Here is a 13,041-nt window from a genome sequence, read left to right on the forward strand (position 1 = left end):
ACTACAAAAATTTTTAAAAATGATTAGTTTTGTAGTACTGCTTTTCCCTATGCAATACATTTATTGTCACCTCAAAGTAGTAGGTGATTCTTATTTTAGTCCGTATTTGTTATAAATTGCAAATAAACTTTGTATATTTCGACGGAATACAGCAAGAGTTTTGAACAAAAAACCGTATAGTATTTACATGATTTGTTGCCATAAGCGAACAATTAATATGAATTTTTTTAAAATTTTGGCCTTTGCAATACATTTGTTGTCAAACTGTAATTGCAATAAAACAAAACCTTTGTTTAAAGAAATACAAACATTTATTTCATTTCATTGCATTCGTACATTAATTTCTTTGCTAATTGTGTAATATTAAATAATATTATATTTAATACTATGACTTACAAAATCACGGTAGAAAAATATCCAATGAAAAGCAAATACAATTCTACTTCGGTGAGTAAATAAAAAAAAGAAATCACAACGAGGAGAAACTGCAATACTACAAAATAAGGTCATGGAGGGATTTGGAAAGGGTGCTCCAAAAAGACAACGAAAAGTAATGACTAATAAACGAAAACTTTTCGAAATTACAATTTGTTTTTGGTTTCTTCTAATAAATACGTTTAAAAGCACACTTAATCAATGTAGTCGCAGTGATTTCAACATTATTTGTTTTGTTCAAGAGCATAAAAAATGCCGTTCTAGCCAGCGCCAGCTGAGATCGATTTCACTTCTCTTTATTTAGAAAATATCTTTGTAGTAATTATTAACAAAATTCTGAATAAGTTCGGGTAATTCTGGTGCATAACAAATATATTTATGACCATATTTCCGTGAACCTTCGAAACGATGAAATTCAACAGGACCCCAAGATTTACCACGAGTATCCAATGCAATGCGATACAATTTATAGCCCAACTGGAAGGGAACCACATAGTCATCTTCAGCATGTAAAATCATTATCGGTTGACGGAATTCACTGATGTGTTGATCCGATTCGAAACGCAACGAATTCAAATACATTGGCCGGGCAATGGTGTGATCAAACCAAGGTAAGTGTTTGAAGGGCTGTAAAGAAAAAAAGGCGAATTAAATTATGTTTATAGGTTGTGTTTTCATCATAGATCACTGAAATGTTTTTTATGAAAAGCAACAAAAAAGTAGACTCATAAAGAACTCTTCCAAGATTTTCAATTGGTCTTATAACATTTACACCACATCCTGGACGTAGTGCATCGCATAAATAGGATTTTCTTCATAGCCGTTTATGTTTTTTTCGACCTTTTTGTAATATTATTAAAATGAATGTAATCGAGCTTGAGGATTTTTTTCTTTTGATTTGAAGATATCCGCGTGGACATTAACCGACACCATCCTATTGACAAGGATCCGTGTTACAATTTTCAAGGGCAATTCTAGCAGAAACAGATGCGAGCTATTTTAAAGATGTCCTTGAAATATAATTCCTTCTTGATCACCAAAATAATAGTTTAGGGGAGGAACCTAAACTTGACTACTATCGTGACAGCTCGCCACGTGATGATTGTCAACTAGGCTGACTTCCGTATCGTCAATTGCTTTGTGTTGTTTAAACTTCGTCAAAATATTTCAGGTGCACACTCATACATTGTTCTTCGAAAATGCAACTAAATGTAAATCAGAAATAAAACTGATACTTGTTTTTTTTTACCTGCGCACATAGGTAGATATTGAGTAATTAGGCGGCCAAAAGTCCAAATTTCTAAATACTAGCTAGGCGCAAAATATTGAATTCTAGGTATAGTAAACACTTCCGCGAATTACCCCCACCTTTTTTTCTAAACCATACGTCACTGCTTCCGTGCAGTTAGACGCAATTTGATCGTTGACTTGATACGTATTTCTATTTGGGCGCCCAAATTATATCAAATTTCGCAATACGCATATATTTTTATTTTAAATTGTGTAGTGAAGTGAAAGTGATAGTGATTCCTATAGCTCAAGTAAGCTTCTATTAAATAAATAATAGTTTTATCTTTTATTTTTAACTTTCGTTATATTTTTCGGTAGTTGAACATAACCTCTTTTTCACAGAAAAAAATTTAATTTTTTAATTTCAAAAGTAATTTTGTTATGGATCAGGATTCGTCCGGGTCATATTTTTTTGTTTATTAAATACGTTAGACGTTCAGGTTTTCTATAAAAAAACAATAGCCGCCGAATTCCTTAAATACAGCAGTTCAAAGTTTGTTAAAAAAAAAACATTTTTTATTTATTTTAGATGGGCTTTTTGGTCAGATTTTCTTAATGAATAAAACTAATGTTAATTCATTATTTTTTCCCAACGTTTCGTCAGTTTATTTCCGACTTCTTCAGGGGATTTTTTTATTGGAATTTTTAATTAGTTCATTTTCTCAAATTTATATTTATAAAAAACGGGACTTCACAAAAACACGCATTGTATAAATAATAAATAAATAAATAATTGTAAATAAAAACCTAATCTATATCACAGAACGTATCACTTAAGCTATTGCAACCGAGTATCTTTTTTTATTTTATGTTTTTTTTTTTAAGTATGGAGATACCTAGTTTTTGGGGGGTGAAACTAGTGACCCGTAAATGTCTGTTTGAGCAAATGCAACTACAAAATTTACCAAATTTGGATGAGAAATTGGAGTTTTTAGAAAACCACTTGCTATTGTCTTGCGGAGATACTGTGAAAAGAAAAAAGAATCTTAAGCATAAATTTTCCTACATCAAACACGAATTTAAACGGAGATGGCTAAAAGCTCATAAATTTGAAGAAGTTTTTATGAAAAACAACCAGAAGTGGCTGGAAGGCACTTTTGAAATACCAGCCCAGCAAAATGTTTGCCTCCAAAGATGCAGTTAAATGATATGTACAAGTGATCTGGATGTGCATCAAATTATGCATTTTCACTGATGATTTTTACAAGAGCGTGACTACTGAAAGATGCACTCCAAAGCACTGCATTTTAACTAACCCTTTGGCACTGCATTTTAACTGACCCTTTGGCATTGCATTTTAACTAACCCTTTTGCACTGCATTTTAACTGACCCTCCGGCACTGCATTTTAACTGACCCTCTGGCACTGCATTTTAACTGACCCTTTGGCATTGCATTTTAACTAACCCTTTGGGGTAGAATAGGAGGCAGTCCAAAGCACGTGTTTGGTACAGGCATTCTGCGGAAATTGTGCAAGCCATTACAAAATATGCCAGAACAAATAAAATGCATTTATTATTTGTGCAAAACAAAAATTTTAACAACTTTATTACATTAACACAAATTATGAAAATTCTCCATTGAATTCAATCGCAAACATGCGTGTTTCCTCCGCTTGCATTTGTTCCAAGCTGAACTGTTTTTGCTTCATTTGCTAAATGGGTTGTCTTCCCATCACCAGTTAAGATTTCGACACGTACTCCAACAGCACTCCATTCGGAAATTTTCTCCTGTGAGTTGCCGGAAAAATGTTCACAAATTAAATATTATTTAAATATTAAATATTATTTAGTTTGTATAACCAATGTTTGGACATGTTAACACGCTTATCTCTTTTTGGAAAATGAAAGCCGCTGCCTGTAGAGATGTACAATCTGATTTATGTACATATAGGGATCTCTAACAACTGCTAATAAAATGTAGCGAACGGAGTGCCTTTTTTACGACTCCGTTTGGACTGCATCCGGATGCTGTTAAATTGTGAGGAATTGGAGTGCCTTTTTCACGACTCCGTTGAACTGCATCCGGATGTTGTTAAAATGTGACAAGTGGATGTGATTCTTTGGATTGCATCCAAATGCGGTTAAAATGTGAGGACTGGAGTGCCTTTTTCACGACTCCAGTTGAACTGCATCAAAACATGCCGTGACAGAACTAGTCCACATTGCACTACTTCCAATTTATTTTGCTGGGAAATTGTTACGACTCTCTTTACCTGATGAAAAATGTAAAGAAATAAGCGAAGAAACCCCATGACAATTTCCTGATTATTATTACAGCAAATTAAAATATTTTCGTAAACAAAAACATTTTCCATAAGGGTCAAGTTATAACAGCATTTGTAATTCAAAACCAGCAAGGAAAGGATCAAAGTCAGGCGAGCGGACTTTATGATACCCTACACTACTAGGAATAGTAAAATATAAATTGGAGCTTCAATATACTTTGGCAAACTTATCTGTAGACACATAGCTTTATTGGTCACCAAATACCTAAAATCGGACAAACATATATATGGGAGCTATATCTAAATCTGAACCGATTTTCACCAAAATAAATAGCGTTCTTCTTATGGCAAAAAAATTACCCTTCCCAGTTTTTACGCAAATTGGATAATAAATGCGACCTGTAGGTTGCGAACAAAAATACAGGGACAGACAGACGGACGGACATGCATAAATCCACTCAGAAAGTGATTCTATGTATATCCCTCAAAGGAACTATGGGTCTATCTCGCTTCCTTTTGCACGTTACATACACATGCACAAAGACATAATACCCCTTACCACATAGTGGTGTAGGGTATAATTACTCACATTTCTGAATAATACCAAGGACCTATCATTACAAACCTGCCAACGAAGCACTAGATGACACGTAGCACATGGGACATGGGTGTGTTTAAAGGATTTTGAGGTTTGCTGAAATTGGTTAAAATCCCATATACGTTTGTTTGTGCCTTTTAGACTTAAATACTGCTGAACAGATTTTCGTGAAATTTTCAGAGACAAAGACAAATGCGACAGAGTAAAATTCACTGAAAGAGGTTGCTGGAACTGACTGAGTAATTATTGCTGGGAAAGTTATCGTACACACCTAAAATTATCCAACAAAAGAGAGCGAGTTTGGAGATATTTTTGGAGAGTTTTGTGACTGACCACATGCAAAAATTTGTCCCGCAAAAATTTGTAAGTTCGGCCAGCTTACTTTTTATCAGCTGTTAAATGCAAACAACTTGAAATGTTACCATTTGTGACCAAGAAAATTTCACATTTTTTTAGATATTAAAGCGTTGTGCTTTAAATAAGTCAAATGCAATTTTAGAATTTATGTTTTTGTTCCATTTGGTTTAAAATATCAAAAGAAACAAAAACAATTTTCGGAAACAGCTGACTTTCTTACAAGTTTTTGCAAAATGTTGTTCGATAACTTTTTGCAATTTTTCTTGCTTGAGAGAGTAAAATTCACTGAGAGAGGTTGCTAGAACTTGCTGAGTAATTATTGCTGGGAAAGTTATCGTACACACCTAGTATTTAGCGGGCCATAACGCTTGTGGGAAAAACATCCAAATATAATTATTGGTCCATACTTTAATTTCTGGTGGAAAACCAACTACGATTGACTTCTCCCTTTATTGTTCTGGTTTGTTTGTAAATAACTACCTTTACCTTCCATGGTACAAAATGTCGCATTTTATAGAATTTTTTTAAGTCATGATAGAAAAATTCCAATGAAAGGTTCCAAATTGCAATGAAGAACGGGGTCCTGACATTTTTATAAAAAGTAAAGTGACATTTTTTGTGTTAGTAGTCGGCACATTTTCCAATAGTCGGCATCACATGTTCCAGTAGTCGACACCTTGTATTTTAGTATATACATACATAAATGTTATACTTTTGATCGTTTTTATTATTTTAAATAAGAAACCACATACTTTTACACAAATTATTATACATATTTTAAACGATATTGCTTTCGAAAAGTAAGTAAATTAAAGATTTTGTTAACATTTGGAATTCATTTAGAATTGTTAGTTTTCGATTTGTATTTAATATCAACTAAATTAGTTAAAAAGGTCAATAGTATTTACAGTTTTTTATTTATTCAATATCAATTCAGTTTAGTTTATATTCCAAATAATTTTGCATCATAAAAGTAGGAAATTTTAAATATATTGCTTAAATAACGGCATACCACAATCGTACGCATTTCAAACCATGCCTTATATTGCCTAAAATTCGACTTTAAAACAGGGTTTAAAAGCCAGCATCTAAAAACATTAGCATTAGCTATACACTTCAACTGCTACACAATAGAGTTGTGTAGTTCCGGAACGAACTAGTTCCACAGAGCAAAATATCATTCAGAATAAAAACTGTTTCCCACGAATATCTGCGAAGATAAAACGAGAGACCTCCCTCATATCAATGAATGATTCTTCGAGTCCGAACGAACTGCCTAACATATTATCAAACCACATATGGACACGTTTCTTCAGAACAATTTCGTGGGGGATTTTAGTCGCAGCGAAGTTGGCGGCCAAGGCGGACAACTCAATAATATACCCAATATCGATCTTCACACTGCGATCTTGCATATTATGAACATATGTATTTGTGTCATTTTTTGTTACATGCATCACTTAAGATAATGGGGGTTATCGTGAATGAAATTTCCCCGTGAGTTTTGTTTTTCCGCCGTTGCAACTTAAGGGAGAAAGTGAAAAAATTCAGGGGGAATTGCCGTTCATGATAACCCCCAATATGTTTTTCCAGAACAGTGCTTCCGTATCTCTGTCATTTGTCTCACCATATATCAATTCTAAAGGTAGCATATATTGACCTCTTTGCTGGACTATATTTACATCGATGTCGATCAACCTAGTGTCAATTTAAGATAATGTTTGCAATTTGTGATTCCGTTCAGAACAGACAATGATTAAATTGTTTCAATGCGAGAACTTTTTCCGCGATGGAGAGAAGGTGGCAAAAATGAGTTTTTTTTTAATAAAAAAAATTAAAGCCCTAATAAACATAAGTTTTTTGTTTTCAAAAACAAAAGTGTGAAGCAGCCTTCATTTTCATTAAATAGTAGCGACGCCAAACATTTTTGTAACAAATATCCTTCATGCTTGCAATTATACATTTAGAGGAATGGGTTGGAAACATTTGAATTTAACATAAATCGAATTTTCATTCACGATTTTCAAATTTATGTAACCAAATTTAGAAATATTTATTTTTGAAAGTAAAATAATTTATTAACACTTTATGTTTTGTTTAGAAAAGTGACAACAGTGACACTAGTATTACTTACAAAAACAATTTTCTAGGTATGTGGTTGTTGTTACGTTTGTTGTACAACAACACTTGCCTCAGTATCAGTATTAATTTTGGGAGACAATGCGGTTGTGTATCCGATCCTAGGTACATAATTGAGGCCAAAATACCGGACTACGGTCACTTTTAAAGTATGTTATATCTCGAAACTTACGAACCGCCTTTCATGAAAGGATGTGTGTGGTACATGTAGTCATGAATTTCGGATGTGGCACGGCGTCTCCTCTATTAATAAAAACGATATATTTACAAATTTCCTTAAATGAAAAATACACAGCCCTAAGGTCGGAAGAATGGGCATTAAAAATTGAAATAAATTGAACATAATTGTCCTAATTAACAAAATAATAATTTTACAGAAGAAGCAAAAAATGATATAAAATGAAACACTGTTCTATGCAATATTAATCTTATGAAGGCGAGTATGTGGGATATTTCCAATCATATACGAATGGGAATAAGTGATGAACGCTTGGTTTTTGGATCAGTCATTACAACAAAAATTCAACCCAGCAAAATAAATTGGAAGTAGTGCAATGTAGACTACTTCTTTCACGGCATGTTTTTATGCAGTTCAAACGGAGTCGTGAAAAAGGTACTCCATTCCTCACATTTTAACCGCATTTGAATGCAATCCAAAGAATCACATCCATTTGTTACATTTTAACAACATCCGGAGGCAGTTCAACGGAGTCGTGAAAAAGGCACTCCAATTCCTCACAATTTAACAGCATCCGGATGCAGTGCAAACGGAGTCGTGAAAAAGGCACTCCATTCACTACATTTTATTAGCAGTTGTTAGAGATCCCTACATGTACATAAATCAGTTTGTACATATCTACAGGCAGCGGAATACATTTCTAAAAAGAGATAATCGTGTTAACATTTCCAAACATTTGTTAATACAAACTAAATAATATTTAATTTGTGAACATTTTTCCGGTAACTCACGAGAAGAAAATTTCCCAATGGAGTGCTGTTGGACTACATGTCGAAATCTTAACTAGTGATGGGAAGACTATATCAAACCCATTTAGCAGATGAAGCAAAAGCACTTAAGCTTGATTAAATCAAGAGCGGAGGAAACACACATGTTTGCGATTGAATTCAATAGAGAATTTTCATAATTTGTGTTAATTTACGTAATGAAGTTATTAATATGTTTGTTTTACACAAATAATAAATGCATTTTATTTTGTTATTCAAAACACGTGCTATGGACTGCCTCCTATTCTACCCCAAAGGGTCAGTTAAAATGTAATGCCAAAGGGTCAGTTAAAATGCAGTGCCAAAGGTTCAGTTAAAATGCAATGCCAAAGGGTCAGTTAAAATGCGGTGCAATGGAGTGCCTCTTTCCGGGGTCACTCCCTTGTAAAAATCATGAGTGAAAATGCATAATTTGATGCACTTCCAAATCACTTGTAGATATCATTTAACTGCCTCTTTGGAGGCAAACTTTTCGCTGGGAAGTTTTATCACATTTTCGAAATGCCTTTTCTTGAATAGGATCGTTATTTTTAACGTAGAAGCTTGACATGTTGTTAGAGCATGTAATTTATTTTTATATATTTGATTCAATCAAGACATATTTATACCCAGCAAAATGTTTGCCTCCAAAGATGCAGTTAAATGATATGTACAAGTGATCTGGATGTGCATCAAATTATGCATTTTCACTGATGATTTTTACAAGAGCGTGACTACTGAAAGATGCACTCCAAAGCACTGCATTTTAACTAACCCTTTGGCACTGCATTTTAACTGACCCTTTGGCATTGCATTTTAACTAACCCTTTTGCACTGCATTTTAACTGACCCTCCGGCACTGCATTTTAACTGACCCTCTGGCACTGCATTTTAACTGACCCTTTGGCATTGCATTTTAACTAACCCTTTGGGGTAGAATAGGAGGCAGTCCAAAGCACGTGTTTGGTACAGGCATTCTGCGGAAATTGTGCAAGCCATTACAAAATATGCCAGAACAAATAAAATGCATTTATTATTTGTGCAAAACAAAAATTTTAACAACTTTATTACATTAACACAAATTATGAAAATTCTCCATTGAATTCAATCGCAAACATGCGTGTTTCCTCCGCTTGCATTTGTTCCAAGCTGAACTGTTTTTGCTTCATTTGCTAAATGGGTTGTCTTCCCATCACCAGTTAAGATTTCGACACGTACTCCAACAGCACTCCATTCGGAAATTTTCTTCTGGTGAGTTGCCGGAAAAATGTTCACAAATTAAATATTATTTAAATATTAAATATTATTTAGTTTGTATTAACAAATGTTTGGACATGTTAACACGCTTATCTCTTTTTCGAAAATGAAAGCCGCTGCCTGTAGAGATGTACAATCTGATTTATGTACATATAGGGATCTCTAACAACTGCTAATAAAATGTAGCGAACGGAGTGCCTTTTTCACGACTCCGTTTGGACTGCATCCGGATGCTGTTAAATTGTGAGGAATTGGAGTGCCTTTTTCACGACTCCGTTGAACTGCATCCGGATGTTGTTAAAATGTGACAAGTGGATGTGATTCTTTGGATTGCATCCAAATGCGGTTAAAATGTGAGGACTGGAGTGCCTTTTTCACGACTCCAGTTGAACTGCATCAAAACATGCCGTGACAGAACTAGTCCACATTGCACTACTTCCAATTTATATTGCTGGGAGTGCATTCGCTTAATCAACCAGGTCGTCCGAGTAAATCATTTTCGGATTCGAGTGAACGAAGCAAGAGAAGAAAAACTGAGGAAATTCGATCAAATGTTGATGATGAAATGATTATACATGCCGCACAAACGAATGGAAAAATAACTGCCTCAAAGAAATAGAAAAATCACCAACAAAGGCTAGTAAATATAGAAAAGCTTATTCCAAGACCAATGAAACAATTGCTCCTTTGACCCCGTTCCAAGCACTCAAAATGTTCGTACAAGCTGATCTAAGAAGACAATATGAAATAATAAGGGCAACTAACCCAAAGCATTACCCTTGTTACGACCTTTTGTTGAAAGCAAAACAAGAATGCTATCCACCGATGTTCTTGAGCTTGGAATTTCGGTATTGCACGCAAAAATACGTATTTTTGAAAGCATTCTGCATTTGGCATATAAATTGCCCGTGAAGAAATATGGAAAGAAAAGGACCCAGGAAGAGAAGGCATTAGAAGAAGAAAAGAAAAAAGAAATCCAAGAAAGATTGCCTAAAGCCAATTTTGGTAATACCAATGATGGCAATACGAGTAGGAGATTTTTTGAAAACACAGAATTAGCGGCGGACATAACAGGCATTAACCACGAATTAATACATAGATTTAAAATCTTATTAGAGGCGATTTCAAGTGGACACAAAATAAATACAACAAAATTCGAAGAATATGCCTTCAACACCGCGCAAATGTATGTGGAATTACACGACTGGCATCCCATGACTCCAACTATGCATAAATTACTATTACATGGGGCGACCATCATAGATAATGCACTGCTGCCAATCGGCCAATTGTCGGAGGAGGCTGCAGAAGCTCGAAATAAACATTTTCGGTCACAGACAGAATTTTTCAAGAAAATTTTCAAGGGAAGAATGCAACCGTGATATTTATCAAAGATTGCTTCTTACATCAGATCCACTCATAAGTAGTGAAAGATCGTTAAAGAAAACTTCACACAAGATGTTTTCCAGTGAAGTTATAGAACTATTCGAACCTGCCGAACTCCACACACAATCATGTATTGAGCACGAAGAAGTCGAGATAGAAACATCGTTTAATAAGACAATTTAATTTATTTATAATTTTTATTTATTTATGATTTATGAAAATAAAATGTGTTTTTATTATAAAATATATGTTTTTCTTATTTATTTTGTTAAATTAATACATATATTTTTAAAATATTGTCTTTCGAAGCCATTAACGTCCAAAAATATTTTTGGCCGCCTAAATATTTCAAATCTACCACTGTGCTGCGTTAAAAACGTCTTGAAACACGTAGCTTCGCAGTTGTTAAGTACAACGGCATTAATAAACATAATACTTCGCAGATTTTCAGTAATTTGTAAAGGAACTGACGACACGGAAGTCAGCCCAGCCCTACTTCCTTGAACTTCTCTCCTAGACAACATAATCAAGTTGGCAAACATTTAAATTGGGTTACAACAACAACAACTAATAATCAATCCTCAGCAATATTGCTTTAGAGACTATATACACTTTGTTAGGTCATTTTTTGAGTTACCGACAAAAATTGGTAACTCATTGGATATTTTCCGGTAAGTTAGCGACCGAAAGAAAGTTGTTGTAAAGTTCTACCGATAGCCAAAGTGTTGTCAACTTTTATTTGAACTTTTTATTCATAATTTTGCATTTTAATTTTACCGACATTTGTCGTTAACTCAAAAAATGAGTTAGAGAATCACACTACAGAAATCTGACAATTCGGAATCGATCTAGCATTGCGCGCCTAACCGTCCGTCTGTCTGCCTGATTAATAACACTGTGCTACAAAAGTTGATAACATTTTTTTGCAGGGGTTCTGATGCATATATTCAGTTTTGTGGGAGTCCATGGAAGGCGAAAATACCTTTGGTTTCTTTGGGTCACTTCGCTTTTTGATTTTATAACGGTAAATGTAGTGAAAAACGGAGTTTCTTGGATTTTCAAATTAAAACTGACATAACTTCTTCTTCTTCATAGCGAAGTGACCCAAAGAAACCAAAGGAATTTTCGTCTTCCATGGACTCCCACAATACCGAATTTATGCATCAGAACCCGTGCAAATTTTCACTGTAACACAGTGTAATATAACTCTTGAAAGGTGTAATTGATTTGGTCCAAACTGTGAACATCGTAATATTTCTTACAAACTTAGATCAAATTCGAGGATTGACTACATCGTTCTAATACTCCGGATACCTTCCCCACTAAATTTCACAATTTTTTTAATTAACAGCCAGTTTTTGTCCAAACTCTTGTGTGGTTTTTAAATTTGTTTTTTTTTTTTTGTTTTGAAGCAAAGGTAAAATTATTTCGAAAACTAAACTTTGGGGTGTTTCATTCGCACACATTCTTCTTTCGACATACAGAAACAGGCTGTTTCGTCGTTTTTGTCCTGCCCGAAATAATTCGAAAAATACTTACCCTAGCAAATGGATGCATACGAATTTCATCTTTAATATTTGTAAATGGAGCTTCCAAAATGACACCTCGCACTCCCTTATCATTCAGAAAATTTAACTGGGACAACATATTTGTAGCCACACCAGTTCCCAATGAATGACCCCATATGAAAATGGGACTTGATGTTAAATTGCGGATGTAATTATAGACAGCCATTGCATCGCGTACAACACCCTCTTCCGTGGGTGAAATAGGATCCGAATCACCATAGCCTCGATAATCAAAGGAGATAACATGATAGCCTAATTTGCGCAATAGCTTATAAACATCCAAACGATGTCCTGATCCTCTCGAAGCTGTATTGCCATGTAGATAAAGGACAATTGTATTTCCCGGCACCTTTAGCAAACGTTCATAGAAAAGTTGTTCATTTTCAGAATTTACAATGGGAAATGTTGTTTTCATAGCCGTTTCTAATTTATTCAAATTATCATCGGTCACCTCGGTGATGTTTTGTAGATCCTCTTGGGCTTCCTATACAAAAAAAAAAAAAAAAACAATTACTTTCCAATGGACAACATAAAAAATTTGTTTCTTACTTACATCACTTAACTGCAACTCCTTGGCGAAACGCTTTGCCACATGTTTTGGCAATACATGCCACAAGCCTATCCGCACATGACGTTTCTTACCCGTGCCATCTTCTTCAACATCTGGATCGGGTACATCAAGGTAAAAGCTGCGTGTGGCATATAAGCCAACACTAGCAGGATTACTTAAATCGAGATCTCTGGGATATGTAACTATATAATGAATGAAAGAGTTTTTTTAATAACTAGCAGAATACGATT

General features: G+C 34.4%; 1 protein-coding gene across 48 annotated transcripts in view; it reads right to left on the bottom strand.

Moving 5' to 3' along the window:
* Window positions 1-288: 288 nt before the first annotated feature.
* Window positions 289-13,041, bottom strand: part of LOC141406562 (cyclin-dependent kinase 12) — an 87,155-nt gene continuing 74,402 nt past the window's right edge. For all 48 annotated transcript variants that reach the window (XM_073992284.1, XM_073992243.1, XM_073992245.1 and 45 more), the window contains 3 exons: window positions 12,794-12,993; window positions 12,212-12,724; window positions 289-1,062 (listed from right to left, as the gene is read on the bottom strand). In XM_073992284.1, coding sequence (XP_073848385.1) covers window positions 736-1,062; window positions 12,212-12,724; window positions 12,794-12,993 — 1,040 coding nt within the window. In that variant the 3' untranslated portion in view covers window positions 289-735. The remainder of the gene's footprint in view (window positions 1,063-12,211; window positions 12,725-12,793; window positions 12,994-13,041) is intronic.

This window comes from Musca autumnalis, unplaced genomic scaffold, assembly GCF_047663935.1.
Source record: "Musca autumnalis isolate F117 unplaced genomic scaffold, ASM4766393v1 scaffold_5, whole genome shotgun sequence".
NCBI classification, from domain to species: domain Eukaryota; kingdom Metazoa; phylum Arthropoda; class Insecta; order Diptera; family Muscidae; genus Musca; species Musca autumnalis.